The sequence below is a fragment of the Musca autumnalis genome, unplaced genomic scaffold (assembly GCF_047663935.1).
Source record: "Musca autumnalis isolate F117 unplaced genomic scaffold, ASM4766393v1 scaffold_5, whole genome shotgun sequence".
Lineage (NCBI taxonomy): Eukaryota > Metazoa > Arthropoda > Insecta > Diptera > Muscidae > Musca > Musca autumnalis.
The window spans coordinates 137,695,121-137,713,838 of record NW_027412088.1 but is presented as its reverse complement, the minus strand read 5'-3'; the positions used below and the strand labels follow the sequence as shown (position 1 = coordinate 137,713,838).

At 39.4% G+C, this 18,718-nt stretch overlaps 1 protein-coding gene across 50 annotated transcripts in view; it reads left to right on the top strand.

Moving 5' to 3' along the window:
• The window catches only part of LOC141387809 (uncharacterized), a 171,534-nt gene that overhangs the window by 121,256 nt on the left and 31,560 nt on the right, over nt 1-18,718 (top strand). For 22 of the 50 annotated variants that reach the window (XM_073958103.1, XM_073958096.1, XM_073958089.1 and 19 more), the window contains 5 exons: nt 5,631-5,735; nt 5,814-5,993; nt 6,055-6,231; nt 14,971-15,167; nt 15,230-15,638. In XM_073958103.1, the coding sequence (XP_073814204.1) occupies nt 5,631-5,735; nt 5,814-5,993; nt 6,055-6,231; nt 14,971-15,167; nt 15,230-15,638 (1,068 nt within the window). Of the gene's footprint in view, nt 1-5,630; nt 5,736-5,813; nt 5,994-6,054; nt 6,271-14,643; nt 15,168-15,229; nt 15,639-18,718 lie in introns of those variants that run through there. The other 28 variants (XM_073958100.1, XM_073958091.1, XM_073958082.1 and 25 more) reach the window with 3 other exon arrangements.

Sequence of the window (18,718 nt, the reverse complement as noted above, 5' to 3'; positions counted from 1 at the left end):
CAGATTTATAGCGTTCCGGTGAACTTAAAGTAAAAAGTAATCATTAAATGTCAAGAAAGACCTTCTTCGCATTAACTTTTAATGTAAAAATTATATTTTTAATGCCTCCAAATTGATTTATTTTGCGTTTTCAAATCCATCCAAAAGTAAAAGAAAACATATAATAATGGCCCATATACAGAACATTTATCCCAGAATGAGAATTACCAAACACGATTTTTTTTCTTGTCTTTTTTTGAAAATTTGAAAAGCATCTTTTCGAAATCTTTTTATACCCTCCACCATAGGATGGGGGTATATTAAGTTTGTCACTACTTTTGTAACTACTCGAAATAATCATTGTAGACCCCACAAAGTATATATATTCTTGATCAGCGTGCAATTCTACATCGATATAGCCATGTCCGTCCGTCTGTCCGTCTGTCTGTCCGTCTGTGGAAATCACTCTAGCGTCCGAACGGATTAACGTAGGTTGATGAAATTTTGGGAAAACATGTTATATTTACGTAGGACTTTTGGTATTGAAAGCGGGCTATGTATGTCCCCGCTTTCGTATAGCCCCCATACAAAATGACGCGTGACGCGTCGTCGTTTTAAGGAATTTTTAAGATATTTGGCCCATTTTACCACCGAATTGCTTGTAATTTGGTACTTTGTGTCTCCAGAGGCCTACCAAAGTTGGGTTATATAAGTCCATGTTTTGGTATAGCCCCCATATAAGGCCCCATATAAAGTACGCGTAATTTTAATATATTTTGAATGTATTAGACCCACTTGACCACACAATTGGTTGTAATTTGGTATTTTGTGTCTTCAGAGGCCAGAAAACATTCCTACCAAAGTTGATTTATATAGGTCCACGTTTTGGTATAGCCCCCCACATAAGGCCCCTTATAAAGTACGCGTCATTTTAATATATTTTGAATGTATTAGACCCATTTGACCAAAGAATCGGTTGTAACTTTGTATTTTGTGTTTCCAGAGTCTAAGAAAAATTTCTACCATAAAATGGTAAAATGGTAGGTCTACGTGTTGATATAGCCCCCATAATACAATATCTCCCGATTTTCGATATTTTGAACGTTTTAGCCTCATTATCACACCGAGATGGCTGAAATTTGGTATTTAGTTTTCTTTAGGCGTATAAAACTTTCCTCCAGAAATTTGTATAGGTCCACGCCATCATATAGCCCCCATAGAACGGTACCTTCCGAATTTCGGTATTTTGAAGGTTGTGGCCACATTAATCCACCGAAATGGCTGAAATTTGTGGTGGAGGGTATAAAAAGTTCGGCCCGACCGAACTTAACGCTTTTCTTACTTGTTTCGATATCAGAGAGTTTATATTGACTACCACAAGTCAACTCCAGTGGAAATATCAGTCTAGTGGTTGGCAGTGTGTGATCAAGCGTGGCCCAAACTATTACAGGGGCGTACCCAGGGGTGTTGCACGGGGGACCCGGGCCCCCCGAAATAAATATATTTCATACACTTTTTGAAATTTTTCTTCCAAAAAGTCATATTTGGTCTAGTCGGTAAATATGTCGTTAACTGGTTATAGAACACCACTGCAAATATTCGAATTTTGGACCTGGGTTATTAACGTCATGGGCATCCATACTCACACATTCGCTCTTGGTGATAGGATTAAAGTACCATGTCCATGGCAAGAATCCTCTTTTTATTTCAATTTTGAGTAGCATGATTTCCGATATCTCTAGTCATTCCATCCGGATCTTAACATTCTCGTATTTCGAAGAATTTTTCATTGACTACCTCAAAATTATAGACTTCAAGTTTCACAGCTGGTACAAGTCTATTGGACATCTTGATTATTGATACCATTTATTTGATTATAACTTGGTAACTTGACTTTATTGCCAGAACCACTGGTCATCAAACTGGCGACTTTGATGCAGACACAACCTACTAAGTGAAGGCACCAAAGCCACCCGTTTGATGTTTCTGTCCCTGGTAATATTTCCGATTTCATTATGTATTCTATGCACTTTCATTCTCTACGAAACCACTCTCCCTCTCTATCTCTCCCTCTCTCTCCCTCTGTCTTTATATTTTAATGTAGCATCCGGCAAAAAGCGGCACACGTGCGCTTGATGAGAATAACAACAGAACAACCACCACTCCTCTCCGTTCAGAAGTCAATGAAGAAGGTTCTGTTGTCGCTTGTTTCAATGATTTTTAATTTTAGCAATGCATTGTGGAGAGAGCGAGAGAGAGACGTATGCGTGAGGCCGCAAACAATGCGTTTGTATTGGTGCCGATACCTGTTTTAATGTTTCGTGTAGCTTTTAATATCAGAGTAGTCCTATTTCTACTCAGAAATTAAAAACTACATCGAGCTTTCTTAACTTCTGTAACACCACAGCAATCTTGGTCGTTACAGTGGGTTGTTGTAACAGTATATGGTATGATTGTATGTTTGTTTTCTTGCTTAGTCCCGCTCTTGCTGTAACGAACACACCATATAGAACGTATTTGAGTCAAACCTACTCTGGCTTGGTTTGTCGTGGCAGTTGACCTTCTTCAGCTGCGATAGACGGGGGATGTACTCCGAGGACCGCATTCACACAAAACCTGTTAATGGCATCTGCGACTGTATCTGTTTGAATGCTATCCAAACCTAATTGATAGGCTTGTTGATCTAGGGGTTCCCTGTTGAAATTCTCGTGGCGATGTGGTCAACAAGGTTTCTTTATCGCAATTCTGTTGCCATCTTCCGGGACATTCAACTATGTGTAATTGAGTAACTGACGCCAAGATCGGTCGATCGGTACGATGCATGTTTGCTGGCATCCTTGACAAACTTCAGTAACAGGACCACCCTACACACATATACATACGGTTGTTCGACCCCTTACAATGTACCTCTCCAACTCAACTCTTGAAACAAACAATCTTGGAAACCATTTGTAAAGGTATCTTCAAAAAAGAAGAACTTTGAATACTCTACTCAAGAGTTCTGGCTTTAATGTGCGATTGTGGTCGTAATGTTTGAGTTTTAGGTTAGAAGCGCAACAAGTTCCGTCGGTTTTGGCTAAAGATCCTAGTACGTTTCATGTTGTAACGTGGTCATGAGGGTATATACATTAGGGTTATGACTTTTTATAACATCATATTCCTGTATCATAGCGTGATGAGTTTCTACATAAGATTACATAAAATCTTAATTATAAGGAGATTCGATGAAAAAAATCTCCGACAAAATGATTCTAAAATTTGAATTTAACAGAATTATAGTAAATTTTTTGAATTCACTGTAAGCAGACATATTACTTAAAATAAACTTTAGAGCCACATGAGATAACCAAACTGACAATATTTATTTCTCTCTAATTTTCATTAATTCTGAATCATAAACATCTCGTAAGCGGGGTTTTTAGGATATAATTTTTTAAGAAAAAAAATCAAAAATTTTTCATAAAGGTTTGTGCATGACACTTTTCAATATTTGCATGGAATACCCGTAATGTTAGCTATTATTATTAGGCTTAAGTTTATTCATTCGTGCAATAGGAAATAATTTTTGAGAAAAAAAATTTCGTTTCATACATAAAAAAAATATTTTTTTTTAAATCGATTTGTGCGTGAACTTTTTTATATTACAATGGAATAAACGTTATTTTATTGATTAATAGCCAAAAGTTCATTCATCCGTTATATAGGAAATCATTTTTGAGAAAAAATGTCGAAAAGTCATAACCCTAATATACATTTAAATACGACCAAAAATGTGCCTCATCGAAATAATGGTTTTAGACCCCAAGTATGTTGGGACGAAATCTGTTTCAGACATTTTGGGGTCGATTTAGCCATGTCCGTCCGTCTGTCTTTTAACTCTCGAACGGATCAACCGATTCGTACCAACATTTGGCATTTGAAATATTTTGTCCAAACTGAGTTTAAGTTCGAAGATGGGCCATAACGGTCCACCCCTTTGGATACCTCTCACACAAAAGTTCAAAACTTTTCGCTAACGTAACATGGGTCAAGTTCGAATATGTACTATACCGGTCCACGCATTCAGGTACATCCCACACAAAATTTCAGAATAGTGCAGTTTAAGACCTCTTCTCAATTCATTTTGATTTTTGTTATAACAATATGTATTCGCTGCGCCCATTACGACATATATATTGAGAAAATAGTCCGAAAGTTGTAAAACCCCCCTATGGCACCATATATAGAGTGGCTAGATAGCTTTCGGACGGATTAGCCGTTTCGGTCCAAAATTTGGCCTTCGTAATATTATACCCAAAATGGTCCATACATTGCACATCCTAAAATTGGTACCAGACATGGATGAGGTTCCAATATGGACTCTATCTGTCCACTCCTTCGGAAAAAAAGTTTAAGACCTGATACAAATTTTTTTCAGGGGCAAGTCCATAATTCCTGAGATAAAGCTGTAAAAACCTCATATGGCACCATATGCAACGACTGGAGCCCACGATTACTCTCGAACGGATCAGTCGATTCGGTCCAAAATTTGATCTCCGTAATATTTTATCCAAACTTAGTTTAAGCTCGAAAATGGGCGCCCCATGTCAATGGTACGTACTAGCTCTGTTTAACGGAGCAACCAATTTGGTCCAAACTATGGACCACCTTATATTTTGTCCAAATGTGGTTTAAATTCGAAAATGGTCCATATCGGTCTTCTCCTTAGGGTACATCGCCCACAAAAGTTCAACATTTTTGTTTAAGTGCAGTTTAGGTTCTGTTCGAAGATCACTGGAAAATTATACCGATGCTACTCATTTTGACACTGTTTACAGCGATTTTATGTTTTCTTGAAAAGTCCATATAGAAAGTTTCAATTAGCACATGCTGAGGGTATATCTCTGTCGGCAAAGTCCACTGATATTTTTTTACTTGTTATATTAGACATGTTTCAGTCTTGTCCCCTCTGATCTCTGCTTGCGACATGTAATGCACATTTGAAGATATTCCCTTTAACTTCTCCCACTGGTGTTGCGAATGTCTGAATTCGGGAGTTCGTTAGTGGAGGATCCTGTCCTGGCTAGTTCGTCCATCTTTTTATTACCTACAAGTCCTTATGGCCCGGGATCCATGCAGTAACTACTCTATTCCGACGTCCTAACTTAGCAAGTTCTTCTTTATATTCTTTCAGTAGCTATCATGTTACAGTGTTTGATTTTAAAGCTAGGAGCACCGCATAACTATCGACAAACATTTCTACTGGGTTAAATGTGTGATGCTATTGAAGTATACTACGAGCTTTCTTTGCGAACATTATCTCCGCTTGCAAATAAATCCTTATAAAAAGGTTAACCCAGCAAAAAAAAGCATATTAGGTGGCTCATTGGTGATTACGCACCACTTCTCCATTGGAACATCTTTGTTCATTTTCGTTAACCTTTCAGAAGCTTGTGGCTTTCACACTCTATATTAATTAATCAAGCTCAGGCACGAGGTATCATCGAGACCCAAAAACATTTTCAAAAGAGCACGACTGATATTAGCTTTAGGACAGTTTATTTATATAACGAACGTTTCAAACCTGGCAAAATTCAAATATAAATCCGATTTACTTATATTCTTTTCCAATTTATCAGTGATATTCAATTTATATTTTTATTTATTTTCAGCAACAAGCTGTTGGTGTTGAAATTGTACGTGTCCTACCGGACAGTCCACCACCAGCTTTAAGTAACATCTTCTGTAATGCCGATGAAGCCAATCCCGCTGATATGGTAAGTGAACAATAAGAAAAAGCCCATAATAATATTCCCTCTAATTTCCTCCTCTTTACGTCATTTCCTTCTTTTCAGTTAATCACTTTCGATTGTGATGCCATGCCCGTATTCCAAGTTAAGGCTTTCCGCCAAAAATCTGGTAAAGTGGAAACATCACACTACAAATTGACCGTGTCCAGATTTAGAGCACGCATTGCCAATGCCATGAACTACAACACATTGAAGGGTGATATGCGTGTTGAAGGTTTTCCAGATGTAAGTTCATAAAGTCAGGACTAATTCCTTATAAGAAAATAACCACTATTTGTTAATTTAGATACGCATCTCCATGAACAGCGTCGGTGCCATTAAGCCCATGGACCAAGAGGAAACACAAGTCCAGGCAACCATTTCGGAAATGATGACACGTGCCTTACGTGAAACCGTCTATCCCGTAGATTTCTCCATTTATACAACCTGTCCACGTGCCGAAATCGAACCCATGGATTTACCTGTAATTTATCCAATGCCATATGAAACAGTGGCGGTGAGCGTAAGAACATTGAGAAGCAGCAGTCCATTTTGTTTATCTTGATATCAATGCATCCCTAAACATGCATACAAACATACCAACATACATTCAATATTTTCAATTTATCCAGCTTTTGGATAAATAATCATAGTAGCATGTCAATAATACGTTTCTTTATCTTTGTTTTATGTAATAATCGGGATTTGTTCCTTCCTTTACCCCCCTTTGGAACCCATACACTATACAGAACATTTTATACAGTTTCTTCCTTTAAATCTACATATGTATGTTCGTTATTTTATACTGGTCTGTGTGGTGAACAGATTTACTTTAATGTCTTTGGTACACAAATACTTGTTGCCACAAAATACTACAACAACACTTCTCTATGTTCTATATCCCTTACCTCCCCTTTTATTTTAACAAAAAATATATTTATTTTTAATTTTTACTAACATTTCAAACATTCTCAAACAGTGAAAACCTAAAATATGTCTCAATTTTTTGCAGTGGCGATGAAAAATTTTGCTAATATTATTTTTATTATTTATAATTTTAATATATAATAATTACCTTTATACCCTCGATTTGCATACGCTGCTTGGATATTTGCAAGTTCTACTCCAAAATCTCATTGAAAAGTTAATTCAAGAATCGTCTTAAACTTCATATGATGCAAGCTTGAAAACATTATACCGGAAATTTCCGGAATTGGATGAGAGATTGTCGGATTAAAAAATAACTGTCTAAATAAATAACGATAGTCTTCTGGGAGGAACCACATATGTATATTGCTAGCCCATCATAAAGGCCCCACTTTGAAAGAGTTTCCGATGTTCTCGCTATAGAAGAGCGGATACGGATGAAATACTACCATGATTTAGGGGAAAATCGAATACTGCTGCCATGTTGTCTGAGTTGAATAGAGGACTGCTGCGTCGCCAGTCGCTCCACTGTGCCTACCACGCTTGTTGGATGTTAAAGTTGTCGCTGTCTAGGTGTGTTGCTAGCATCGATGGTCGTTTTCTGGATATTAATCTCGATAGTTGTGGATAATTTTTGCAAGATCGGTCCCAATACGCAGCCGTCGGATAAGCCAATACAGATGTTCGTAATCAACTGACCGAAGCCCCAAAGGTTATGTGAGCTTCTGGATTATGTTGTTTCTTGACTTGATTTTTTATTTTTTCTCGAAGGAGCAGTGGGTAGATAATTTTCTGTCTGTCTTAGAGTGATTATCTCCATTTGTGACAGTAGGAAGAAATTGCAGATAAATCTTTTTCGAGAACGATTTTGAGAATGTCGAATTTCGGGTTTTAAACTGCGATATCGTCTACATAGTTGAACATGCGGGAAGCAGTTTCAACAAGGTCGATGATTTAAAGGTTAAATAGATTTGGAACTGGGAATGATCCCCCTGGCAAACTGTTAGTTCTAGCGCTACGATATAGTCTGTACCATGTGCTAGTGGTTTTTATGTACGGAAAATAGAACCGAAGTTCCTGTAAAACAGCGAATCGAAGTCCCTGTGGAACAGCGAAGCGAAGTCACTATAGCACAGCGATCCAAAGGCCCAGTGGAACAGCAAATTGCAGTTCCTGTGTGTATGCATTGCCCACCATAAATTAGTGGGTAGTCTTGAAACCACATTTCGAATGTAATGACGCCGAGCTGTAAGTTGATGGATCTACAACAGCTTCTGTTCTCTTAGGACAGTATTTCAACCCGGGTATCAAATCCCTCTAAGCTCCACGTAAACATCCATTTCTGAAATACTTAATTGACCTGAGATATAATGTGAATGAGAATTATTACTCACAAGTAGTAACGACTACGTTTATAATATTGCACTGAAATACAATTCTCCTTTGTCCAATCAGGGCGGGTAGTAATAAGGCAGTGTGTGTTGCTTATAGGACAGCTGTTTTAGTATGACCTTAGAGGCCTCTTCGTAGTAGTTATTGTGTGTAATTGTATATGTAATAGATACAGAAGAAGAAGAACATCCCATGGATAATATTACATATCCTACTGCAAGGTATAATTTTGTTCAATTTTACTATGAGGCCCTTTTACCACACTTGTCGTAGGCAGCTGGTAGGCCGACGAACAACATTGCAGTTATTTGCATTGCCACAAAACCATGTTCGATGTCGTTCATGAGGGCCTGTACGTGGTCATTGTAGCTTCGCCCCTTATGAAAGCCAGCTTGTTCTTTAGGCATGGTCTTATCGATATCGTCATCATTGCGGCTTTATATAAATCGTTCGAACTGCTTCAAGCACGCCGAGAGAAAGGCAATAGGTTGGTAACTCGATGCTTCATTTGGATTCGTGGCTGGCTTTAATGATTTTTAACCTCTTCAATGGGCCGCGCAGCACATCTTCAAACACATCGAGAGAAGGGCAATACTTACTTACTTACTTACTTACTTACTTAGTTGGCCCATTACAGAACATTTGTTCCATAGACCGAACTAAGAAAAGATCTCCATTCCCCTCTGTTTTTCGCTTGACTTTTTGGAATACCGCGCCTTTCCATTTCTTCATCCACTTGTATGCTCCATCGAAGCTTAGGCCTACCGATTCTGCGTGCACCGCCATGTGGCATGTATTCATACGCCTTTTTAGCGGGTTCATCATCGCTCATTCTCATAATATGGCCTAGCCAACGCAATCGTTGCATCTCGATACGTTTAACTATATGCATGTCTTTGTATAGCTTATATAGCTCGTGGTTCATACGACGTCGATATTCACCGTCAACGCAAATCGGCCCGTAGATCTTTCGAAGAATTTTCCTCTCAAACACACCAAGCACTGCCTTATCTGCTTGCGCAAGTACCCATGCTTCGGAGCCATACATTAGCACGGGTAGTATCAGCGTTTTGTATAGTGTTATTTTTGTTTGACGAGATGTGGCTTTGTTTTTAAATTGCTTACTTAGACCATAGTAGCATCTGTTGGCCAATACAATTCTTCTTCTTATTTCACAACTGATGTTGTTTGTTGTGTTTATGGCAGTGCCGAGGTAGACGAAATCTTTAACTACCTCAAAATTGTAGGTACCAACTTCCACAGTTGGCCCGAGCTCTATGGACGCTTTGCGCGTCGACACCATCAATTTGGTCTTTTCGCCGTTTACCGCCAGACCCACTTTCGCAGATTCTGCTTCGACCTTCCTAAAGGTATCAGTTACTTCCTTTACTGACCGTCCCATGATGTCTATGTCATCAGCATAGGCAAGTAACATGTGGCTATTGGTGTAAATTGTGCCATTTCTTTTGACATTTGCATCTCGTATTACCTTTTCCAGCAAAATGTTGAATAGGTCACACGAAAGGCTGTCTCCTTGTCTGAAACCTCTTTTGGTACAAAATTCTTCGGAGAGGTTCTTTCCAATTTTAACTGAGGACCTAGTATCAGTTAAAGTCATCTTACAAAGCCGGATGAGCTTTGCGGGGATACCAAATTCAGACATTGCGTGGAATACCTTTGGTCGGAGGGGACTGTCGAATGCTGCTTTATAATCGACAAAAAGGTGAAATGTGTCGATCTGCATCTCTTGGGTCTTCTCTAGGATTTGCCGCAGGGTAAATATCTGGTCAATGGTGGACTTGCCAGGTCTAAAGCCACATTGGTATGGTCCAATTATTTCGTTGACCATTGGCTTTAGTCGTTCGCACAATATCCCTGACACTATCTTATAGGCAATAGGGAGAAGACTTATGCCCCTATAGTTGGAGCATACAGTCTTATCTCCTTTCTTGTGGACGGGACATAGGATGCTCAGGTTCCAATCGTCGGGTACGCGTTCTTCCTGCCAGATGGTGCTAACTAGCTGATGCATACACCTTATCAGCGCGTCGCCTCCGGTTTTAAACAGCTCGGCTGGTAAGCCATCGGCTCCTGCTGCTTTATTATTCTTCAGCCGGTTGATTGCTGTTTTTACCTCATCTTGGCCGGGCGGTATATATTCTATACCATCTTCTGGGATTGGATCTGTGGTATCATCGTCTTCGCTACTATTGGATACCAGCAGATTGGAGAAATGCTCCTTCCATATCCTGAGCACGCTGTCTGTATCTGTTACCAGATTACCTTGCTGGTCTCTACAGGAGGATGTGCCTGTACCAAAGCCATCTGTTTGATGTTTCACTCTTTGGTAGAATTTTCGGACTTCATTCTGGCTCCTGTACATCTCGATTTTTTCACACTCCCGCTTTTCCATTTCTCTCTTTTTCTTGCGGAAAAGACGTTTCTCTTCTCTCCTTTTCTCCCGATATCTCTCTCGTGCGCTACGCGTTGCTACTGATTGTAAAGTAGCTCTATATGCCGCATTTTTCTCTTCGGTAGCAGCACGACACTCCTGGTCATACCATGAATTCCTTTGTGGAGGTCTCTGGAATCCAAGTATGGATTTTGCGGCTGTTTGCATGGAGTGGGCAATATGTTGCCATTGTGCTGTTATGTTATCGGGACAAGGAGTGCTCGCGTTAAGCAATTGGGCTAGTTGAGTGGAATATGCTGTGGCTATCTGTTGTGTTTGCAGCCTATCGATGTCCAACTTCCGCGTTGTGTCTGTTCATGCTTTATTTGCAACGTTTAGACGGGTACGTACCTTTGCTGCAACAAGGTAGTGGTCCGAATCAATGTTTGCGCCTCGGAACGATCGTACATCCAACACGCTGGATGAATGTATTCCATCTATTACAACATGATCAATTTGATTACTTGTTCTTTGATCTGGAGACAGCCAGGTGCCCTTATGAATATCGAGATGATTAAATCTGGTACTGCTAACTACCATGTTTTTTGCAGCTGCAAAGTCTATCAGCCTCATACCATTGTCAGATGTTTCACTGTGGAGACTGAATTTCCCGACTGTTGGGCCAAAGATATTCTCCTTTCCAATTTTGGCATTAAAATCGCCTAGAATGATTTTAATGTCATGGGCAGGGCAACGGTCGTATGTTTCTTCTAAGCGCTCGTAAAATATATCTTTGGTCTGTTCGTCCTTTTCTTCAGTGGGAGCATGAGCGCAAATAAAGCTGATGTTGAAGAATTTAGCTTTTATTCGAATTGCAGCAAGTCTTTCATTCACTGGGGTGAAGCTGGATACCAGATGTTTTAGTCTCCGACTAACTACGAATCCGCAACCAAACTCATGCTTTACGTCATGGCAGCTATAATACAGTGCGTCACCTTTAGGTGTTGTTGTGACGCCTTTCCCAATCCATCGTATTTCCTGTATGGCAGTAATATCGGCCTTGTACCTTTCAAGTACGTCTGCCAATGCGAAGACTGCACCTTCTCTATAAAGAGTGCGAACATTCCAGGTGCAGATTCGCAGATCATGGTCCTTAAAACGTTTGCGGGGTTCGTCAACTTTAGAGGGGTTTGTTTTTCTTTTCTTTCGTTTTTTCATAGTAGGCTGTTTTTTCTAGGGGAGGGTTACTAACCCGACGCCCAAACCCAAGTTTTTAACGTTCTTATGGGTGAACGCGCGGCACATGTTAGCTCACTACCTTTAACGGGTGTTAAAGGCAGTTCCCCAGGTGACACCACGGGGAGGTCAGTGTCCACTTGAGATGAAAGAGGGACCAAGATAAATCCTGGGCTTTGCCATGTTAAAGCCGGTCAAGACCGTTGCTTGGTATCATTCATCCCCTACGTCACCCGAAGGGCAATAGCTGTATACCTTAATGCTTCTTCTGAATTCTGGTCTGGTTTTGATGATTTTTAATACCCCCTAAAATGGGATGGTCAGAGCATCTGTAAAAAATGTGGCGAACCACACTTTCATACGAATGCCGCTATGGAATATAAACTCTCGGTAGATTCAGTCTAATTTAGCGGCTATACCAGGTTAGATTTTGAGAGTGCTTGCTTATTTTCAGTTGTGGAGAATGGACTACAGCAAGAATAGATTAAAGGTAGTTTTTTGAGCTCGAGGTTGATTTTGCTCTCCCTCATCGATTCTTGCCCTTCCAATTTTGCAGTGGACATTATTTGAGTCGTACCAATGAGAGATCGTCCAGTTCCACCACAAGAAAAGTTCCATCCTCTTTCTCCTCTTCGCATCTCTTAACGCCCAAAGCCTAGTTTTGGTCGCCAAAGATTCCGAGCTTTCGTTTCGAGTCTTCCCAAAGAATTCGATGTTACCAAAAATCTCCCCGAGAGCGGCATAGTTTGCATGCTGTACCAAGTGGTACATCAGTAGGTCCCCCTTAAGCTCGCTGCTGATAAATGCTATTGGTCCAGGTCCTCGTTGGATGAGATCCCTTGTGGCTACCTTAGCGTATGGACGGTCTCCGCAGCCATTTTCAGGATGGTCCGGAATTTTCTTTCTTTGCTTTGAGTCTTTTCAGATGAATCAATATTCGGCCGCACGCTCTTCATATCCTAGCTCACTTTGTTGCCCTCTGTCAAAAGGCACTCAAGAGAGTCACCTCCGCGTGGGGTCTTGACTAGGTTTTGAAGGTGGAAAGCTTTTTCTTCAAATTTTTAGCAGTGCTCTGTTTTTAGGAGATCTTATCCTCTTCGCTGCTTCTATGTAAGTTGAGGGACTGCTTTTGATCTCCTTGGAGCATCATAATTCTCCCCTCATGTATACATACAGCCGCTTTGGTCAGATGAGATATTTCGTCCCTCCTCACCAGCTTTATAGCCACTTTCCAAATGGTTTTCTATGCTGCTAACAATCTACACGAGAGCGGCGAAGTTCGCTTACAAGCCCAAGTGCTGCTTTTGTAGGTCCCCCTTAAACTCGCTGCTTATAATTGCTATTGGTCTGTACCATTGTTGGATGTAGTCAAAAAGTCTATCGTTGACCATTTTCTCAATGGTTTCCAGGTTATACTTATCACCGCATAAAAAAAACTCTTCTTTGTAATTCCTTTTGGTTACCTTAGCGTATGGCTGATCTCCGCGGCCATTTTCCTCTACTGGAAGGACCGAGATTCAATTTCGCAATCCCCAGTCTCTTCAGAAGATTCTGTAATCGGACTCACTCTCTTCATATCCGACTTAACTTTCTTGCCCTCTGCCAAAGAACTTAAACAATGATTTAGCAGGGTTCTGTTCTTCGGGAGATTTTATTCTCTTTGCCGCTTCCGTTTAAGTGGAGCTTTTGATCTTCTTGAAAACATTCTGCTGTTAATTTATTCAGCCGTGCTAGGTCTTTCTTGAACTTTCGTCGTTGACCTCCTGACAACTGCTTAATTTTCATTGTGAGCTTTGCGATGCTCTCGCTCAGTCGTCCACCATCTTGTGGACATCGTTCTTAGTGGGGTTGTGTTCATTTTCTTACTGCTGTCAAATTCAGAGCGACCAGTCTCTAAAGATTGTGTCCAGATTAAACTCTCTATAAGCTTCCTTTTTCCTTTAGGATGTGTGGCTTTATTAGTACTTAAGACCAAAGATATCAAGGCATCCACATCTGTGGGAGATTGTTTCCTCACGATCGCTTGATGATGACAAGTTGTGGCACGCAGTTAGATTACTTTTCTCCACCGGTACTAAATTATTTAGGCCCTGGATCTTAACTTTATCGTCATTTTTACCATCTTCCATATATGTTTTTGTTTAAGGGGAACTCGAAAATTTCAAAAGCAGGTGATCATACTACTCTACTTCAAAGCAGGTCATATCATAAGTGATTTCTATAACACAGAGTAGAGTAGTATGACAATACAGCTTCCCATATCCGCCGGTGGGGACGCACCCGATAGGTGAATTGACAAAAAGCACCGGGTTATTTCCATGTAATCAGCAATTAAAATGGTAATAACATAGGTGGCGTATACATTCTGACAACACTTATAAGTACCGCAAGCTATATATTGCTTATTTGGAAATATAATTGTCATTTGATTATTAAGTTCACATGAAAATAGGTTCAATTCTCTCATAACATGATTTTGGACAAGGATGTTAATCGGAAACCCTATTCGGATGATCACTTGAGAAATGTAATAATTTTCAAGCAAAACACAAAAAAAAATAAATTGTTATTTTGAGAGACTTCAAATACACCACTAACGTGGAGATTTAGCCATTTTACGTATACATCCAAAGAGACTACATTCACTTTTATATATTTTACTTCACATTTATATATTTTATAAGACCAAACTCAAAACCCAAACCATACCTATAAAGTGTCTGACAACGTTTTAAACTTTTGTGTATATAGGTCTATCAAACTAAACCCCTATACATGTCTAACAAAAACAACCGTTTCAATGAACAACAAACAGTCCCAAAGAAATTTCCCTTAAAAATCATGTGTTTTTTTATTCTTCTAAACACCTTCTTCACGAGATTGGGTACTTATTGGCAAATTTATTTTAATTTCCCAATTTTTTGTTTTTCTTTATTTTCTTATTTTCAGGGACACCTTCAATATTATTACAATTACTAAATTTTCATTTCATTTCTCTATATAAATTTGCTAACCTCGAAAGAAATCTGTGTTTATGTATTTGTCAAATGTTTTATAAATTTTGAATAAAAATACCACCCCGCCAACGATCCACATATCCAAAAAAGACATATTTTAGGTTTTGTTTTTTCATTGTGATATATTCCTTTCCTCGGTTTAGCAGTCTTTACTGTTTTTTAGCACCCACCCTTTTCATTAGCTTGGCATTTTTTACTCATTTTCAAATGTTCTTTACATATCCTTAACACTTGAACGAATCCACCACCATCCACACAGAACAACATGGACTTTGGTGCACAGGGACCAACACCAATGATATCGGGTCGCCGTTTGCTTGTGAAGATCGTTAAGGGTGAAGGCTTGAAAGATGCCCGCGACCCTTATGTTGTTGTAGAAATGGATGAGCCACCTCAAAAGAATCAAACTGGTGCCCGTCAGGGCAATCAACCCTATTGGGATGAACATTTCTTATTGTAAGTAGTGTTTGACATATTTTCTTTTAATATCTGTTTATGTAGCATTTCCTATCTTCCAGCGATTTGTCTCCACAATCTGCCGAGATCCTCTTCGAAGTCTATGATCGTCCTGCTGATGCCACGGAAGCTCCCAAGTTTTTGGGCCTGGGTTTGGTAGGCATTGATGAATTGGCCGTGGGTCCAGCCTCAACGCAAGTCTTGGCCTTGCAACCACGTCCCTATGAAACACAACAAGTCTCTGGTTCCATAACCGTAGACTTTGTTTTCATTGAAGGTGCCGAAATACCTGCCGGCCCTAGACCATATAAACTGAAAGAAGCTTTGCACATTAGTACGCCGAGTATAAACGAACACTTGAAGAACGGTTCAAATTTGGCTGATGCTGCCGTACGTGCCTTACAAGAGGGCGCCCTGAATACCAACGGCCAGCCCAGCAAGAGTACATTAATAATACATAGTGTTCAGAGGGTAAGTTGAAATTGTTCCCGTGGGGAATGGGGTGAAATCATCATGTTAGTGGATTATATATGTATTAGATTATTTAAAAAAAGATCGATAAAATGTTGTAGTGTAGCAATTTAAGAAAATTAGAATATATTTAGTTTAGAACTGGGATACACTTCCATCAACAAATAATTAAATTAAAATTTAACGAATAATTTAATTTAAAAATTAAGGAATCCACTAAAATAGAATAAAATAATCAAACATTGTTCGCAATTCAATTTACATGATGAAATTATATCTTTTGAACAATATTTTGTTATTTTATTTTATTTTGATAGACTTCCCGCAAGACAACAAGATAATACTTTGGCCTAAATTCATCTCATAGATGGCCTTAATAAAAGAATATACACCTTTAAAAAATATTTTAGAATTCTGTGATCTGAATTCCGTAGAGTAATTTTTGTTTAAACAGAACTGCAAGTTTTTGGAGTACGGGAACACGTTTCTAGCATTTGCAGGTTCTGGAACACAACTGTTCTTGCTACAAAATGTTTACATTAAGAAACCGACCAGACCTGTATAGAATCCCGAATATATAGCTAAAGCAAATCATTTATTCTTGATGCCAAAAGTATAAAAGGCATTTAAGCGCCTCCGTATTTCTCCGCATGCCCTCCATATGCTATTCTCATCTGCACAAAATAGGATGTGCATATATCTAATTTTGTGCAGATGAGCCTCTAAACCCAGGTGGACTGTAAGGACACCGTTAGCCTACTCCTATCTGCTTTACACAGTAATAAGAGGTATTTACTTTTGTTTGGGTACTCCATACGATTTTAGTGGTTTTCCCCTTCTCCACTATGTTCAGTACGGATGTGTGGTCATTTAACTCTAGACTTTATGCAATGACCAAAGAGGTACAGCACTGGCCAAGCATATTAAAAGCTGCGCATTTTGTCATGGTGAACGAAGACTACCCTCCACTCCTATGAGGATAAAAGGAGATTGCCACAGCTCGCCAGACATTACCACTGTGGCACTAGGTCTGATAAATAATGTATCTTGGCAACCCGCCATTTCACTTGTCTCAGACCATCTTTCGATCATCGTCTCCTATAACAGACCATCCGACTTCACCGGCATTCTTTTCTGAACCATGGAGAACATGATAGGCAAGGTATCAATTTACCAATCACCGCTTCTGAGCTGCCCATTCCCTCAGATCCTTGGATAGTTGGGAGAATTTTCCGGGACATCATCTTGAAGTCAATTGGCCAGCAGGCGAGTATAAGCGGAAGAATTGGCTAGACCACCTAAATGCAACATCGGTACCGAATTAAGTAAATTGTGGACAACGGTTCTCTCGAATCTGGAAGAAGAAGATGCTAGAACGGCTGCTATTTTCAACGGCGTGACAGTGATAGATTCGAAGAGGTGTGCGTATTATTTTAACAGGCAATTTAAACCACGAGAATGACAGGGCGAAGAGGACTGTGCTATGACGTATAAGAGCCTTCCCAGCCGAGGAGGTATTACCACAAATAATGATGGGTCCCCACGGAATCTCAATTTTAATGCTTTAGCAACTATATGAAGCCTGGGTTGAGTATTTAACAAGTATTCTCAATCTATTAATATGGGTGCCTAACCATATTGTACCAGAAGCCTAGAAAGTTGGGAAAGTGGTTCCGATACTGAAGCCAAGCAAGGATGCCAGCAGAGGCGCATCATACAACCCGATCTCCCTCTTGTTGCCAAGAGTAAACATTCTAGAGAAGTAGTGCCTCTTCCCACAACGAGAAGCTGTTTTTCGGTTGTCCAACATCAACATGGATACCGGATAATGAATAGTACCACAACAGTATTACACGCCATATCAGTAGAGAACTGAACTTGTCCTATCGAAGGTGTTTGAAACGTTGAATAATCAACTATATCTGCGGACACCAGTCGTTTCAGAAATGAGAAGCCCAAACTCCGTAGAGTGAAAAAGTAAGTTCCCGAAAGTGGGGTGATATCTCCGGAACTGTTTAACTTCTGCCTTTCTGAAATACCACACCCTCCAGACGGCATAGAGATCGAAATGTATGTAGATGATTGTACCGCCGGGTCCGGGTCGATTAGATATACTGACACCAGATATTTGTTTTACCATTCCCCAGCTTCAGCACAGTTGCGTCCTATATTGACAACTCTGGAGAGAAAAGAAACATACATTTTGTAGCATATTATACGGGTTCTCGATTGAGACCCCTGTTAGCCTAAAAACGATGGTAGTTAATATGGTTTAGTCCAGAAATCTTGTTCTGAATAGTTCAAAGTTTCTGAATTAAGCCAATATGTAGTTTACCTGTATTAATTCGCTCCATCAGGACCACGGTTGCCATATCGCTTCGGTGGAGTTCTGTCTGTATGACAAGTACGCCTCAGTTAGAGACATAGTATTTCCTAATTTATTCAGCAATGTAATACTTCGTTACTAAATATATAATCGGGCCATGAAAAATATTTTTTATTATGTGTTTAGTATCTGTAGATATTTATTGAAATTAGTTTTGATATCGATAATGATAATATTTGGATGACTTATGTCAAGTGAATGTAATAATATTCTCAAACAAGAGCGAAGCGACAAAATTTCTGAAAAGGATTTTCCGGATTATAGAAATTAGTTGCATCTCTTTCATAGAGAATGATCATTTTGGTTATTTTTCGGATTTCTTTGTTAACACATCGTCTCAACATTTTATAATTCATTGTTGAGACATGGTGGTGTATACATAGTGGCAATAGTCATACGAACCAATGTACTCTTGTTATTAAAATAGAGTATACGGTAACATGGGCCGGCCACTGGGACGCCTACGCCATCGCCGATTTTCATGAAAACTACAAGTTCTAGAAAAAAATCGTTAAAAGGAAAATTGTGAGTTTAACGAAGATCTACCTTCTTCCAAAAGTTGGCATTTGTGCTAAAAATATGATTACGGATGCACGCGGTTTTCATAGTATTACGAAAAAAATTCATGGTAGGTATATTTTTTAATATCTTGTTTACCTTCTGTGATATCAAAACTATATTCTATGCAGTTAAA